This window comes from Grus americana, chromosome 3 (genome assembly GCF_028858705.1).
Source record: "Grus americana isolate bGruAme1 chromosome 3, bGruAme1.mat, whole genome shotgun sequence".
Lineage (NCBI taxonomy): Eukaryota > Metazoa > Chordata > Aves > Gruiformes > Gruidae > Grus > Grus americana.
Window position 1 is genome coordinate 34,915,338 of NC_072854.1, and position 16,710 is coordinate 34,932,047.

Consider the following 16,710-nt stretch of genomic DNA (forward strand, 5'->3'; position numbering starts at 1 on the left):
GCAGGTAGTAGCCAGCTCCTGTACTGTCCCAGCAGGATGGAGCTCAGCAAGCACCAGCCACCCACTTCCTCAAGCAAGCTGTTTCCTAATACTGAACTCAGTGCTGCCATGGCTGCAACGCTCACAGCACATGAGGAATTAAAAGTTTGTGTGGCTTTAGGTACTCGCTGCAGTCCACGTAGTTCCTCCGGTGGAAAGAGTCTCTCTCTCTGCAACAGCCATCCATCAGAAATCCCAGAAAAGACAGCAACTGAAGCTCAGAGCCTCTCTTTTGTTTTCTTCACCAAAAGCCTTCCAGACTGAAGTTGTTAAAAGTCTTATTCACACCTCTGACAGAGGAGGCCTCTCCTGCTTTCACCCACCCACCTCTAGACACCACAGCCCAAATACTTATTTTAAAACTATTCCCGTTCTAGTTGATTTTTGGTACCTGAAATTTCCAAATTATTGTGTAAACAACACTAACAGAATACACACACATCCCTCTCACCGTGCCTTTCAAAAAATGAATAGCCACATATAAATTTTCAGTAGTTTTATTGAAAAATGCCTCTTTCATTTCAGAAATAAATAATATAAGGCAGTGAAATTCACAATTTGCAGTTAAAATATAAAAGCAGCAATTCTATATCCATAGTCTTGCAAACAATTTCCAACTGCTTTTGATAACTAAGAAACATTGTATTCTGAAAAAAAAAATCCATACTAAATATACAACATAAACATGCAATTCCATCTCTGCAGGATTGACTGCAATTTGGCATAAATGTTACTGTGTCTACAAAAAAGGAGATTTCAGGCATTATTAAACTGTATCCAGTTGATACAATGATTTCAGCTACTTAATGTTTGTGGTGTTTAAAGGAGATGTATAAGAGCTGTATATGCTCTACAAAGTGTAACTAAGAATAGAAGAAAATGACAATGATATTGGAAGGAGAGGGAATTTTTTGTTTCTTTCTTTTTTAACTAGATAATGCAGACCTGTGATCTGACTGAACTGCAAACATGCATTTGAAAAAGAAGAATGTAGAGCTAAAGCAGACAGTCCTTAGGAAATTTGCAGCAGCTCTGTGGCTATTTTTGTTTTGGTTTTTTGGTTTTCTTTTTTTTATTTCTTTGTTTTTACATTATTTTAATGAAAAGGCAGCACCGAGATAACTGGATGCACGTATTAACCTGTACGCAGCCACTATAAGCAAAAGTATTTTACAAGCATTTCCAGAGCAATATGAAGTCTCTAGGTACACGCTTTGCTATCCCCACATAAGCAAGATACAAAACAGGGGTGCGTCTGATATGAGAAGACCAGAAAGCTGTATTGCAAAAGAAGTTATGCACTCTCCCTGTGTGTACCTGCAAATGCAAGTATAGCAAAAAAAAGAAAAACCACCAACCAAAAAAACCAAAACAAGACACAGATCTCTTATGGTTTTGAATTTGCTTTTCTTGACAGCGATCTTTTCCAGCGCATGTGCTCAGGGTATTCTGGTGAATGCATTTCAACTCCATAGTCCTCATACTCGTCCTCTCTCCTTTCTGACTCCATAGGTACTATAAAGGGTTCACCTTCAGGTTGATAGGGTCCACTTTCAGGCACGTATGGTTCTGGTTGAAAATAGTTGTCCGATTGAACATAATAGTTATCGCATGTCTTTGAATCCACAAATACAATGAAAGTTAGTTTGTCTACATAATGTTAGTCCAATCTTATTTCCATATAATAAATATATAAATTAATAGTTTGCTGGGGGTATTTTTCAGTTTTGTTTGTGAATACTTTTTGGCAGTAAAATAATAAAAAGATTAAAATTCATTTTGAAAGGCTTCGTATTTATAATACACAAAACATTGCAGAAAGAGTCTTAAATTATGCAAGGGACCAACTATTGTAAAAGAAAAAAAAACAAAACCAAAGGAAATCAAATAAAAATATTATTTTACAGCTACTTCAGTAAATCCAAGCACTGGACTTTATTTTCAACTGAGTAATTAATAGAAGACATGGAGCAGGTAAAATGAACAGGTGGGTTTGGCATATACTAATTTTCTCTGAGAATGGGAAAGTAAGTGTAGACATAACTATCACCAGCGGCAATATACAGTACATGTCATTTTCTTGTGCTGTTCCTCGTAACAAACCGAGTTACAGCTGGTGCTTCAGGAACACCAAAAACTACAGCAAAACAGAAAAAAAAATAATCATAAAACTTTGGTATTTATAACTGCAGTTACAGAATCCAACAAGATTACAAATATAAAAAAGGCACATGCCCCGATTCCGACATGTTGGTAACAGGCAACGGACAGGTAGGTTTCATAAGTTGTCAAAGATGTTATTCCGGCATGTAGCAAGCAGCAGCAGGGGTTTTATGCAAAAGCATCACGTAGAGTTGTTAACAGATTTTAGTGGATACGGTCCCATACAAATCATTTACAAGCCACAATTAGTTTACTATTTACATAAGTCATTTCTCGTTTACCAGGTTAAATCTGTCTCTCTTAATGGCATTACCTTTGCTGGTTAGTAGTTTTATAAGCCTCCTTCACCACTGAGGCTTTTGATGGTCTGGGTGTCTTTTAAAAAAAGAAAGACTCTCTATTTTTTTATTGAAATGCAACAGGCTTAAGGAATCGACATCACTGTCCTTTATCTCATTCATGAGCTGTGTTAGTAAAAAGAATCTCCCCATTCTATGAGGCCTACATGGTTCAAAAACCATATCCGTGGTGAAATATCCATACGGACTCATTTTCTAATAAGCACGTGCGCAAACATCTCAGAAACAGGATTTTCATGTATTCAAACTGTAAGCAGCACTGGCGACTTAGAAAATGTGTTAGCCGAAACCTGAAACAGGTCAAAGATGATGTTAGTCTTTTAAAAAGTCCATCTGATGTGCAAAAACATACTTTCATCCAACTAAATACATAACAGTTAAGTCATAGGTATATATTTATATATGTATACAAAGCTGCTTAGTAGAAAGGAGAACACTGCTGCATCACAGGTACAATTTTCTTCCTTTTTCATTTAAATAAGAATTTTGTGTGAGATCTGCACAACCACCTGGCTTTTTAACCAGCAGCACTGAGTCTGCAAGTGTGTACATATATATATATATATATTTTCTTTTTTTCTTTTCATGGGTACATGCACAATACACTAACAGCAAACCATATCCAATAGTAGTATCACATACACTAATTTCGAGATGTTGCAATGCATACATATTAATTTGTTAACAATACTGTGGTCCTGCAGGATCCCCATGTTAAAATATATTAGAATCTTTCCAGTCAGAAATTGGTGGCCGCTGTGACCCTTTATTTTGATTCCAGAAGCAGCCTACTGTTTTGAGCTACATCACAGAGTGGAAGGCTGGTATGACCCAAGGCTAATCAGAGACTCCATGGTATTTAACTCAGTAGAAATTGTAGGACAGTGGTGTTTTTCAGTTGTCTGCACTGTATCACCGAATGGATTTCCTTTGTGAAAAATTTTTATTTCAGGTATCAATTTTGTATAAATAATCCTGACATTGCTCAAAAAGAGACACACGGAAATTGCCAACCACAGCATTCTTTTTATTTTTCAAGAGAAACATGGAGAATTCAACCTTGTTCTGAAGACGATTGGAAGGGATGGGGATGGAGGGGAAAAAAGAAGAAGAAGAAAATGGTCACTTAAATCCTATGAGCAACATTATCAACTACTAACCGTCTATCTTAAAAAAAAAAAAAAGACTGAACTATTTAGTTACTACTTCCTATTTAAAGCAAGCCACACATAACATCAAGTAAATCTGCATCGAAGTCCAAATGACTGCTCATATACCTGCACATTACAATGAGGCAGGCCTGCTCAGTGCAACCATTTATTTCCTCCTGATTCAGTATGTCCAGGCTAGCAGGACTGTCTCATGTAAAGCAGCTCAATACGAACAGCCACATCTGTGAAGGCTATTTAAGGCAAGTTAAGTTGTTCATAACCTACCTGGGAATCCTTGGCCATTGTAAGGGATGCTGGCACACTGGGATGAATCACAATATCCTGGTGGCCCTGGGGGACCTCGAATACCCGCATTTCCAGGACGACCTGGTGGCCCTGGTGGTCCTCGTGATCCTGTGGAGCCTGGTGGACCAGTTCTAGATTCTCCTTGTGGACCTAATTTTAGAATTGAAAGGTTGGGGGGGGGTTGTTTTGTTTAAAAGCCAGCTTGATAAAACAGCTAACATTACTGCTGTCTAGACTACACAGTCTAGGCTATGTCTTTGGTAAGAAAACACTTGCATTTTGTTGCTATATGGGGGTCAACAGAAAGAAAAACAAAAGAAAACTACAAATGTGACTCATCATAAGTTGCTTCCCTGTGTGTGGCTTACTTAAGGATTTATTCACAGAAACTGATTTAATAAGGTTTGAGCCAAGTAAGAAACATCAATGAATTCTCTGGTTTATTTCCCCCTCCATGTAAGATACGAAGATCTCAAGGGAAACTACTAGATTAGACAAGCACACTGGATTTCAATTAAAATATAGGAGTACATTAATTCTGCTACCCTGTAGCCCCAGGATAGATGAGGTAATGTTTTCTTTGGAACCAGTCTTATTATGGTTAGCAGAAAAGTAAAGCTTCAAGTAACTGGGGCTACAATTTGCTGCAAGCATCTTATGGGTCCTGTAATGAAGAGCCATGTTTAGCCTAGTAAACTAGAAGCAGAAACAAATGATGCAGTTGATTTCTGCCAAGGCATCAGTGAACAAAATTGCATGATACAAAGAGCAAAACCAACGGTCAAATCTTCTGACTATCATCTGGTAACTCTGCATGTGGGAGCGTTTTGTAGTCCAGAGACAATTTGTTCTTCTGTATTCACAAGGAAAAAATGGAACTAGATACTGCAAAAGTATAATCTGATAACACTTATGAAAATATCTGTCAAATATTTGGACGATGTATTTTCATGAAATACAAGCAAGCCTGCCAGATGAGTAAACTACAAGATAAAGATAAATATCTATTAGCCACATCCAAAAATCTTTCTAAATTGCCCTTTTTTTTGCAGGGGTTTCCAGTAAACTCTAATACATATCAAAAACATGAAGTGGACAGAGTAAAGCATGTTTATTCACCATATGTAGTCTGGTTCCCTATGAAGAAATGTTGTCTTTTTCTCCTACTTTTCTGTAATCTGATAAAACAAGAAATATTTACCAGGTGGTCCCGGCAAACCTCGTGGTCCTTGAGATCCAGTCCCTCTTTCGCCTTTCTCCCCAGGCATTCCTAAATAATAATAAAAAAGCAATAAAAACCAAAGGAAGGAAACCACATCAACAAATATTTTTTTCATGCTCTCTCATTGATATTAATATTTAGTTCCCATTATTTAATGTAACAAGGCTGGTCAAACTTTATTTTGTACAGATGTCCAAATGTCCATTTGGAAAAATAATTTGGATATAAAAATAGTAAACTAAAAATAAAGTAGTATGCAGAGGTAATTTATCCTGAATAAACTTTCTCAAACATAGAAAAGTCTTTGAGATACTTAAAACACCACAGAACATTATTATTTTAAACTACAAACAGGAAGGTATTTTCAAGCTTGCATATTTCTGCTGTAAAGGTTGCTTTACACTTTCTTAGAAACTGTTATGATGAAATAAGTTTAAGAAAGAGCAGAATTCAGAAATTCATTCTTCCTTTATTTTTTTCTAGTCTTTTTTTAAGATTATACTAAAATATATGCTAGAAAACACAGCACTGAGTCTATGCTACAGTAGAGGAGCTGGAGTAAGCAAAGGCCGCAGCGTGGTACAGTACAGACACTCCATGTCATTGCAGTGATCCAAGGTAGCCACAAAATAGGTTTACCCATATGCTCAAACTCCATTCAGAGTCGCTTCCCTCTCTCAGAGTACCGAAAAGAGCCAAGGATGTAGACCTAATTCTTTCAAATCCTACTTTTTATTTTTGGTAATGACTCATTTTCTGTCTTAATCAGAGTTCTGTTCTGCAAAGAGTTGTGTTACTCCAAACAGCCTTTCAAGATGTAGCTGTTTAGTGCCAGGAGAGTCCTGAGAACATTCACTTTCCTGGGATATCCTGTGGAAGCCTGAGACAGCAGCCAAAATGTTATATCAACTTGTGTTTCAAGAAACATGAGCAAGGGAGAGACAGAGCAAAGCACTAACGTAATTAACCTCATCGTCCAGATCATCAGTGTCCCTCCGGCAATCCAACTGACCGAACAGGCTACTGCTAGCTGTGGGCTTCCCAGTTGACATGGTAAAGGGATCAGACTGCTCCTCTGGCACCCTCTGGACTATGTCCACTGTGAAATACAAAGCTGCCTTGGAATTTACTCACCTCTTTCACCAGGTGGTCCTTGGACCCCAGGAGGTCCTGGGAATCCTGGTCTTCCTCCAGGTCCAGGCTCTCCTCTTGTCCCAGCAGCTCCTGGGGGACCAGGTGGTCCTGGTGGCCCTGGCTGGTTACGGTTTGAATAATAATCATTCGGGATTTGATTCAGCATTTGATTGAACCGGCTCATTTGACCTTCAAAAGGAAAGAAAAATGGTTCAATAAGCTATGTGAAGTGAGTAAGTCTTTTACCAGAGTGGGAAGGAATAACAAATTATCTCTCTTCATTAAATCCTATCCTTGTTCCCATTCAATAAATTAGTGAACTAGGTGAACTAGTACAGATGAATTAGGAAGACTTAAGATGAATGTCTGATAAGAAGGCTGAACATAAATAGAGGAGGGAAGTTAGAAAGGTAAGGGGGATTCTAGAAGCCAATAACGTTAACAAAAATTAATTTTAAAGCAATTAAAGTTACAAAATAAGGATTTGTTTACAATACTCTTGCTCTCAGAGTTCTAATTAGAGGTTGTTTCTACTCTGAAGAACGGAAAGGACTTGTTACACATCTAATGGTGGAATATCACATTTCTATGTACTTTCAGAGGTCTGAAGCTACAACAAACACATTATAAGTTATTCATGTGTAGAGCTAGCAGGACACAGTCTATGAAGTCGCTTTAAGCCTGTAGGACGCATAGGCTTGTGTACCTATATACCTTCTGCATATAGGCAAATTTCATTTCCAAAGAAAGGTGTCTGAACAAAAGCAACAGCACTGTGAAACTATGCAGAAAGGAGCCCTTAACAGGGGGCCACATCTAGCCCTACCTGATTAGTGTAATGTGCCAATCCTAGTATAACCCTGAAGAGGTGAGCTGAATATGGCAAAAATAAGGCAGGGATGGTCAAAAAAGAGATGCTAAAAGATCTCAGATAACACATTCTTATTCATAAGCCTAATACTTTCATAAATATACTTTCCATCCTCTGTGATGGCTCACTACTAGACAGGTTTTAAATAGCCGCCTTCACAGACATTTTAAAGGACATAATGTCCTCCTCCCTGTACACAAGCATTCTTAATAATCCAAAAGGTATATCTGTTTACCTCAATCAGCACTTACCCTTGTTATGGAAACAATACTAAGAACAATTTATGGCACATTTGTCTCTGTCCTCCTTGGCAGGTCTACTGATAGCAAAAGCACTGTCTCAGGGACAGAGAGAAAGCCTCTGTAGAGAATGTTTTCATGGGCTGCAGAGCTGCACCGTGTGGCAATAGAGGACTGAAATTCAATTTGGAGTCCTTATCCAAATAAATATCATCTTTACTTGCATAGCACAGCTGATTCTGTGCACAGTATTTACCCAACACTCATCTGTCTTTTCCTGCTAGCAAAGTACCTGTAGTAAGCATCCTTTTTCTCAGATTCACTCCTCCTGAAGATAAGACATGTTTAATGAGAAAATGTATACTGATTTTATGACAAAGATAAAATAATTTTGGACCAGACTGACAAAAGGAAAGTCACCTTCCTTGTACAGAGTATTAGACTTGCATGTGTATTTCCAAAGGTCACAGATGAGTTCATGATCAAGATAGTCATTTGGATCTGGCAAAAATTTAGTGCTACAGTGCTACATTTTTTCCACCAAATCATTGGCATTGGACAGGTATCAGATCACTCAAGCTCTTGCTATGCTCTGTGGCCAGTATTCCTCATCTTAAATTTAAAACATTGTTTTCTCTTAACAAAGTAGTAAATTACTAGTATGAGGAGCAAAGCAAAAAACACTTTACCATTTATCAGTTGTTCGCAAACTTGTCTTGCAACTGCTCGCATCATGTTCTGAGAAGCAATGTCACCCTAAATAATCAAAACCAAACCAGGTGTTTTATTAGCAAGTGTCTGTGGTTTTTAAGGACATAGCGTTTAATTAAAAAATCTGAGAAAAACTGACTTTAAAGCAGACTTACTCTGTCACCTTTTTCTCCCTTCACTCCAGGTGCACCCTAAAATAAATAAAATAAAAATAAACCAGCTGAAGGATTATGTTCTTCCACCCCACCTATAGGCTTGAGACATGCAATTTTAGAAAACATTTTAACTCCTTCAAGAAGACAGACCCGATCCACCTTGAACTTTACATTTCAGAGATGCTAAAGCTGGTGCCAGAAAACACTGGGCAAGCAGTGATCTTTTGTGCATAATCAAACACACTTACAGATGCGGAAGAAAAAGATCTGAAGGAAAAATTCAAACTAAGGCCAAACACACACATATTCCGACACTAGGAGCATACTGGCAATTTGAAAGTCTAACTTCACATTTCTATAAATGGTAAATAGTCTTGTGTGAATTATATATGACTGTTTAATTTGAAGTCTTAAGCCAACTCATCATTAAAGAAGGCAAGCTAGGAAGAATAACACATGTCTAGGAAGGGTAGTTGTCTCCTTGAACCCACAAAAAACAGACTCTGTGTTAATCAAAAAAACAGAGATGACACATAAGATAGAGAGAGATGCCATTAAGTGCTTATTCTATTTATAATGACTGCTTTCCTGCTAATTCTCAACCATTTCTAGTCTTACAATAGTCTCATAGAAGTCTCAGCTTGAGCTGCTTTATAATTATTGACATTTGTGAAGAGCTAACTTTTGTATAACAGTAATTTCCATTGTCTTTGACTACTCTAGTGGTTGTTGTGGGTTTTTTGGTTTTCAAGAATACTGTGTAAGAAACCAACCAGAAGGACTGATTCTAATTTTTATATATATGTGTGTGTGTGTGTGTGTATGTGTGTGTCTATGGCTGGAAAAAAATCAAACCCCATACTTTTAAAAGATGCTTTTAAATGCTGAACTGGAGATATGCATGCAGAATCTATTCTGCAAACAAAATTTTGTGTGTGCACCTCTCACACAACATTTGAAATTTTAACCCTATGTTTGCATTCCAGTGCTACCAAAGAAAAGCATCAAGAGAGAGCAAACCATTATTTCCAAAGAAATTGTAATTACAATGCTTGGTATGATGGATATTTAAAGATTTTCAAAATAGACAGCAATGATCTCAGAAGGATGTTTTATACTTGCTTTGCTCTATTTGACATGATTTTGGCCACAGTAAAAATTGCAGATGCCCAATTAAAATAAGTAAAAAATTAGATTCACAGTCATTTGTTTTAGCCACTAAAATCTGCGAAGTGTTTTAAAACTATTATTTTAATTTTGACATGAAAATACAAAAGAAAAAACAAAACAAAACAAAACCCCCAACATTTATTGCAAGACCTGCTTAGGAAGCCGTCATGAATAGCCCTTCCAATGTTCTTGAATATTCACTGTTACAAATGCCACATGTGTGCCAAATTCCATGGCTGTACAAACCAAACTTTGCCCTAAACTATGGCTCCTGAAGTGGCCAGTGTGAGTTTTACAGGTGACTTCAGTGGATGAAGAGTTAGGGCACAGCTGAGTCCTTCTAAAAATCCGTTGTAAATTCACCTGCCAGAATGTGTCCAAAGAGCACAGGGGCTTTATTAGTTAGGCAAAAAGAGGCTAGCAGAAGTTCAAACAGATTTTCAATTGTAGCCTAAATTACTATTTGAATGTAAGGCATATTTCAAAGGTGAGAGACCGGTTTGGTCATCTGCTGCTCTGCGTGGCTCTCCAAATAGTTACACGTACATCCTAAGTATTACTGCTTTCTACATCATAGTATTTCTTTAAGGAGCCTGTTTATCACCATTAACAAAGCAAAGGCTAAGTGTGGGCCACAGCTGTTTTTCATAACATTCCTGCAGTACCCACAATTAATTTCAACAACACAAGACAACAAATCATTCTACTGAGGTCACAGCAGATACAATTCGAATGCGGTGGCACTGTTTCATACACTTCCATCAAGGTTTTGGGTAAACAAATTCCCATGGGGTATGTTGGGGTGTGACTTTAGTATGCTATCTGAGCTTCTCTGCAGCAGTATTGCATACACCTACCACATGACATGCCACAGAAAATATGAGGCAGCTTATCCAACAGTGAGTTAAGTAGTTGGCATACAGTACATTTGCATCATGCATAACAGATCATTAATGAAAAAATAACGTACAGACTCAAATGAAAGATTTAGAATGGTGACACCATAAATGTGCCACTGGAATAAATTATGCCACCAGTGAGACAGTTACTAATATGTACACAATATACCCATCAAACTGATGAATATTCTTTCCCTTCTGTCCTTCACTCTTTCATCTATATCTTTTCTTACTCTGTGAAGTCCACAGGGAAAAGGTCTGTCTTTTAGCTTAGCACAGCCACATGCTGAAACAGACCATAGACTTGTAAATGCCATAACAACATAAATAAACTGTAACAACTAAAACCATCAGGAAAATATGACATTTCTATCTGTCATTCTCTAATAATTAACATTGTGGTAAATGCTGATGTACTGAAGCTCTGAAAGGGATGTAATTTGACTCTCAGTTCAATAGATATTAACATCTCAGTCATAAACTGTCACATGTATCTGAAATATCCATTGAATAGAATTGCAGATTTTTCACTTGTTCTAGTCTATAAGAAAATCTGGGGGAAAGAAAATATTAACAAATTATTTGGTGCCTCTCTGTTTGAAACTTGGCAACTTTTTGCTATTTTCTGAAAGCATGTTCATTTGAAATTATCTGCCGAGTATATATTTATAATACCTGCTCATTCTAATTCTCCTTCTTTCTAAGGCTTTCATCATACAACCTTGTATTTTTTTGACCAGAAGAAAATCATGCAGGATGTCTTATTGTTTATTCACTAGGTAAGTGCAAGCACTAGGAATCAGATTTTTGGTCTACTGTCCCAGCAATATTCTAATAATTACTTAAATTTCTCTGTTCTAATGAATCCACTTGCTAGAGCAAGAACACTAAACACATATTTTAGAAATATGATTTCCAAAAAATAATAACAACTGTAATTACTGAGTTGCTATTTGCGTCTTCCTCCCACTTGGTTTTATTCTTCTTAAATTTCACTTTATTTGCTTTTAATAGAAAAAATGTGCAATTTAGTTAACTGTTTGCCAGCATTTTGAGAGGCAGCAGCTGCTGCTGACATTCTGTTTTGCTGGTATCCTGCGATGAGGGAGTCACTTGGGGTCAGTGTGAGGAAGAACTAGTTTATGCTGCATGTGGGTTTTTTCTGAGCTGTGGGATGAAGGCTGGGTCTGTAGCAAAGTTCTACAGCTGAAAGAGGACAAAACAAAGGAAGTTTTGCTATTTTTACTTTAAAAGATAATGTGCTCAATTGTTTTCCCCAAAAGAATGTTTGCTCCCCACAAGAACCACCAGTTCGCTGCTTCCAAAGCGGTGTCTTTTTGAGACCTCATCTAGAATGTGTGCATAGATGGACGCAAGATCAGTGAATATATGGCAGCAGAGAATGGAAAATACTCAAAACCTGCATTTCACTCACAACATCTCCCTTATGTGCTTAGAATTACCCTCTAAAGGTTTTCACAAGCTGCTTTGTCCTGGAGGCATAAGTCTAATAGCACCTTATATATAAAATATAAATGCCTTGCACTATTTCCTGGAGACCTTCTAGATCAACAAAGTCAAACCTTGTTGTCACAGTCTGTTTTATAAACAAGGCAGCTCCACCTTAAGATGACATAGTCTGCCTACCCATCCATTACCATTTTGACTCTCATACCTATAAAACAACAGGACTGGAACTTTTCTTGTCTGATAGTCCAAGATTTTCTATTTCTTGATACATTTATTCACAGAAAATGTATATCTATTCCTTCTTGAGCCAATATCCTCTTTTAACTTAATTAATCTTTCTTATCCTTGCTGGTTGTTACTGTATGATACATGTACAGACTACTACCAAATTCTCACTCTGTGTTTGACCAAATAGAGGACAGATATGTCAGTTTCCTCTAGGATACCCAGTGCTCAATTCTCAATAGATTTCCTGACTCATTTGTGTTCTTACTGTACCTTTCTTGGTCATTTTGTTACTACACTGAAAAAATACAGGAGTTTCTCTGGGATTACTTATAAGCAGATTATAAAGTCAAATTTCCTACTTCCATGAAAATTCAGTTAATACTTCAAGTATCAACTTGTTCTAGTATAAGTACACCTTGAGGCAGAGAAATGTTTGCAGCCACACTCATGGTGTGGTCTGCCTCAGCTTAGCACATTAATAGCATTTAACACATCAGGAAAGACCTTCAGTTGACTGCATTCACTGGGAATAAGACTCCTCATAATTTGCATGTAACTGTGTCTTTTGCCTGCGATGTAATGTTCCTTGCCTTGTAGGGGTTTATCACCTGACTTGCACTGCATAGTACCAACAATACAGATTGTTCAAGTAGAAGAAAAAATGGCAGGATCTAGTTGAAAATTATTTACTCCTTGTATTTATCAGAGGCAATGCGAAGCCTCATTATCTTTCTCCAGGGCAGGAAGTTACAAATTCAGGCAGGTCTGAACTATGATTCTGGACACCGCAAGTTGCGTTTGGCCATCAGGCTGCACCTTTGGCAATTCTAATACTGAACACAAAGGAAAGCGTTGAAATTCTGTCCTCCAGGAGTCTGATAAAACATCTGTGCAAGGTGCAAGCCAGAATTCCTGCTGAGATCTGTTCTAGAAACATAAGAAATGGTAAATATGATGCACAGTGTCCCATTACAAGAAAGTGCAATAACTGGAAAAAAAAATGTACTTCTAACTGAAAGGAATTCTTTGACTCATAGCCAAATTTCCTTCTATGCACATTATTTACCTGCAGAAGATCTTTGCTGCTGAACTGGGTAAACTATCCAGTGTCCCGGGTGAAGGAAAACTTGGATGTGCCTGGTAGTTTGACGCTCACTTGTGAACAAACCACAGCACCTTGTGCCCAAGTTATGTCTATCAAATATCTGATGTGGCAGGAACATCACATTAGCAATGAATGTCTAAAGGCAGGAAAGCTTCAGTGCTTTCCAAAGACACTCAATGTCCTCTACTGCAAGGAGAAATGGGATTTATAGGCTGGCAAATGCAGACTGAATTCAGCATGTGTATGAGAAAATGACCCAGCTTCCAGGTGCTCCTGGGAACTTGCACTTCATAACCATCAAGCTGCCCAGCCTACTACATATTCTTCCAAATTATCCAGTTGTCATATACACAGTGACATTGAAGCGGGATGGAAAATTCTGATTGATTGACAGACATTAAGGTACAAGTAATGAATGACTTCCCATTTCAATTGCTGTCTCCACTTCTGACTCAAGCATAATTTCTCAGAGATTCTATAAATGAATCAAGTCGAATTTCTCCTGAAACTGTTGGTGGGAGGCAGCACCTCCTGTTTTTTCTTCCTAATCAGGACGCACTTTAAAGGTTTGACTAGAACCCACAGAAAGCACCCACAAATAATTTCAAAATCACATTGTAAAAAACACAAAACATTTGCAAAACAGAAGTGATTATGTCATATTATCAAAGATTGTCCACCTCCAGCAGCATACCAGTTTTTTACTACACACACACATACACAAATATAAAGACTCTTCCATCATTTTGCTGACCCAGTTCTTCATGCTTATGCAGTGTAGGAATATATGTCTTGGCACATAATAGCCTACGATCTTTTTAGTGGAAACCAGAGACCACAATTTCCAGCCCCAACTATTAAACTCAGCAAAATGACATGCTGTAAAAATAAAATTGTTTGAAAAATAGGCTTGTGGTCTTAGGTCAGCTCCACTGTATTAACCACTGTCATAAGCACAAGTATTTAAAGCAAGGAGAAGGCTCATATTCATCAACAGACTGTAATTTTAAATTTGATACAAGTGTATCATTATCTTACTGGTGTCCCACGATCTCCTGGCTTCCCTGGTTTTCCACTTGGGCCAGCAACTCCTGGAACTCCTGGGGCACCCTACAGCAGAAGATATGTAAAGTGAATTGTGAAAATCCACAACAGTCTAAGTGCTAATAAGAAATGTGTTACTGTATTGAGTTCAAAGCAATATTAAAAATGGCTCCTATCAGGTTTTTCTTTCTGTTAGGTACATATCAGCCTTGAAAACTCCTCCGCAAAAAATTGTTTGTTTCTTCATGGAAATGTGTCCTTTTACATAACACCACAGTTTAACAGGCATTTCTGAATCTAATAGATGCAGACAGTGTCTATATTGGTTTTGTATCACTCTTAATAACAGTTTCCTAAAAGAGTACAAGACAGTTAGACCTTCTAACTTCATCTATCAGGCCTGTGATCCATGTAAAAGTACACAACAAGAAGTCCATAAAAGTCATTCTAGTGATACTAGATAAATATGAACAAATAAAAGACCAGTGTTAGGTTATGTGATAAAAGCTCATCTGCACACCCACAAAGGAGCACCAGAAAGACAATTGTGGGGAAGCAAGGGCATCTCAAATAATATCCTGCCCTAGCAACTCCTGTCTATATAAATATACATGGTGTAAACGTGTGCTCTGTGTACATGTGCCTCCTGGGAGTACATCTTCCACCTCACTACTGGTTGGACCTGGTAACATGGAGCTGCAGCAACTTGCCTATCTCGGGCTGTCTGATCCAGCATATGTTTTTCTCTAACAAACAGCACCTTTTCTAACATGGTCCCACAAAACACATTGAAATAGATTTTGAAGCAAAAACTAATCCTCAAATACTCTTATCAAGAAAAACTTATATTAACAGTGTTTGTTTTCACCAGACTACAAGTAATAAACTGATTGGTTTCAGTAGGCCTAGCTATGCATTTAAAGATCATGCCTAACGAACCATGTAAACTGCTTCTTCCCTTATGTACACTGGCAGAAATCAGTTTCAAAACCACTCTTATGAATGTTTGTGAAGACATGCTTTACGCAGCTGTCTACTCACCTTTTACTGAATGCTTCTCAGATCTCAGAGTTTTCTCAGTTAATTTAGGATACTAAACAAAGGATCCATTTCATATTTGACAGAAACTGAAAATGTCAATGTAGTTCTCTGTTGGCTCAGGTCTCTTTTTTCAGAGTATATCAAAAGCAAAATTATATTTACCGCTGGTCCTGGTGGGCCTCTGGGACCTGTGGGACCATCTTTTCCTGTGAAACCCTATGCAAAAACAAAAACATGATTAGAGATTAACCTAAGATTATAGCCTGATTAAAATGGCCTTTAAGATTATATAATTGCAATACCCCTCATTACTACTACCATGTATTTTAAAACCTATCCACAATGCAAGTTATAAAAATAGCTATCACAACTAATGCTGGAGAAGGCTATGGAGCAATGAGTTTCAGCCAATTTAGAAGATGTTCAGCTGCTGTTGATTAACTGAAGATGGAATGAGTCTCTCTCAACATTTTTAGTAAAAAGAATCGTTCTATCCCAGAGGAGCAAGATTTCCCTTTTTGCTGTTGTCTCACTCACAGATTAGCTGGAAAATCTGGGGTTTCTACTTAAATGAAGAACAATCTCCCTCTCAGACACTTCCCCTGTAAGAAGAGATGCTGAGAAATCCCATTTCAATAATCTAACATAGCATTCACAAATCAACATTGATGGTCCACAGCCTGCTAATGACCCACCAATCCCATAGTATGTTCTTTGGCAACTGACTATCATATGGCGGTCTGTTTTCATTCCCAGCTATCAACTCCCACTAAAGAATAACTACAAATGCATATATTAGCCAATAATTTTGACAGTAAAGGTAAGTCATTGCTTCAGTCATCTCAAAGGTGATATGCCACTGTGAGGACAAAAGATTTACTTAGTTGACCTCAAATTAGAAGAAAGAGATTGCAACAACTCCACAATGAAATACCTGTGTGCATGGCCATCATTACAAAGACATTTCAGAATCACCCATCCAAAGTTCGTAGCTCCAGATAGTCAAAGGCTAAGGAGCAAACTTGACCTTCGGAATAAGACTGGCACAGATAGATTCTTTACAGATATGACATCTCTCAGACACTGAGACAAGCAGAGTTTCAAAGGGATCCCTGCAGCAGCAACAGTGTGTGGAAGACAGCAGGGCTGAGTACTTCAGCAGAGCTCTGCTCAGTGGACATACTGCTCCATGGGTGCAGGCATCTAAGAACCTAGTCAAGAGAGTGAGCAGTGCAACTTTTACAGAAACTATCTGGCTACCCTATGGTTATCTGGGGAGGTTTTCCCCCTAGGTTTTTCCAGTCCTTCCACTTTTACCTCTTCAGGCTGAATACTGATAAAATGACTCCTTTTGAAAAAGCATTTGAAAATAGAAAGATATGATAAAAAAGAAAAAAAAATAC

General features: G+C 37.7%; 1 protein-coding gene across 6 annotated transcripts in view; it reads right to left on the bottom strand.

The window, feature by feature from the left end:
• Positions 1-520: 520 nt before the first annotated feature.
• The window catches only part of COL12A1 (collagen type XII alpha 1 chain), a 105,938-nt gene continuing 89,748 nt past the window's right edge, over positions 521-16,710 (bottom strand). For 4 of the 6 annotated variants that reach the window (XM_054819202.1, XM_054819207.1, XM_054819203.1 and 1 more), the window contains 8 exons: positions 15,470-15,523; positions 14,261-14,332; positions 8,351-8,386; positions 8,174-8,240; positions 6,375-6,563; positions 5,220-5,288; positions 3,998-4,168; positions 521-1,608 (listed from right to left, as the gene is read on the bottom strand). In XM_054819202.1, the coding sequence (XP_054675177.1) occupies positions 1,427-1,608; positions 3,998-4,168; positions 5,220-5,288; positions 6,375-6,563; positions 8,174-8,240; positions 8,351-8,386; positions 14,261-14,332; positions 15,470-15,523 (840 nt within the window). In that variant the 3' untranslated portion in view covers positions 521-1,426. Of the gene's footprint in view, positions 3,627-3,997; positions 4,169-5,219; positions 5,289-6,374; positions 6,564-8,173; positions 8,241-8,350; positions 8,387-14,260; positions 14,333-15,469; positions 15,524-16,710 lie in introns of all 6 variants that reach the window. The other 2 variants (XM_054819205.1, XM_054819206.1) reach the window with 2 other exon arrangements.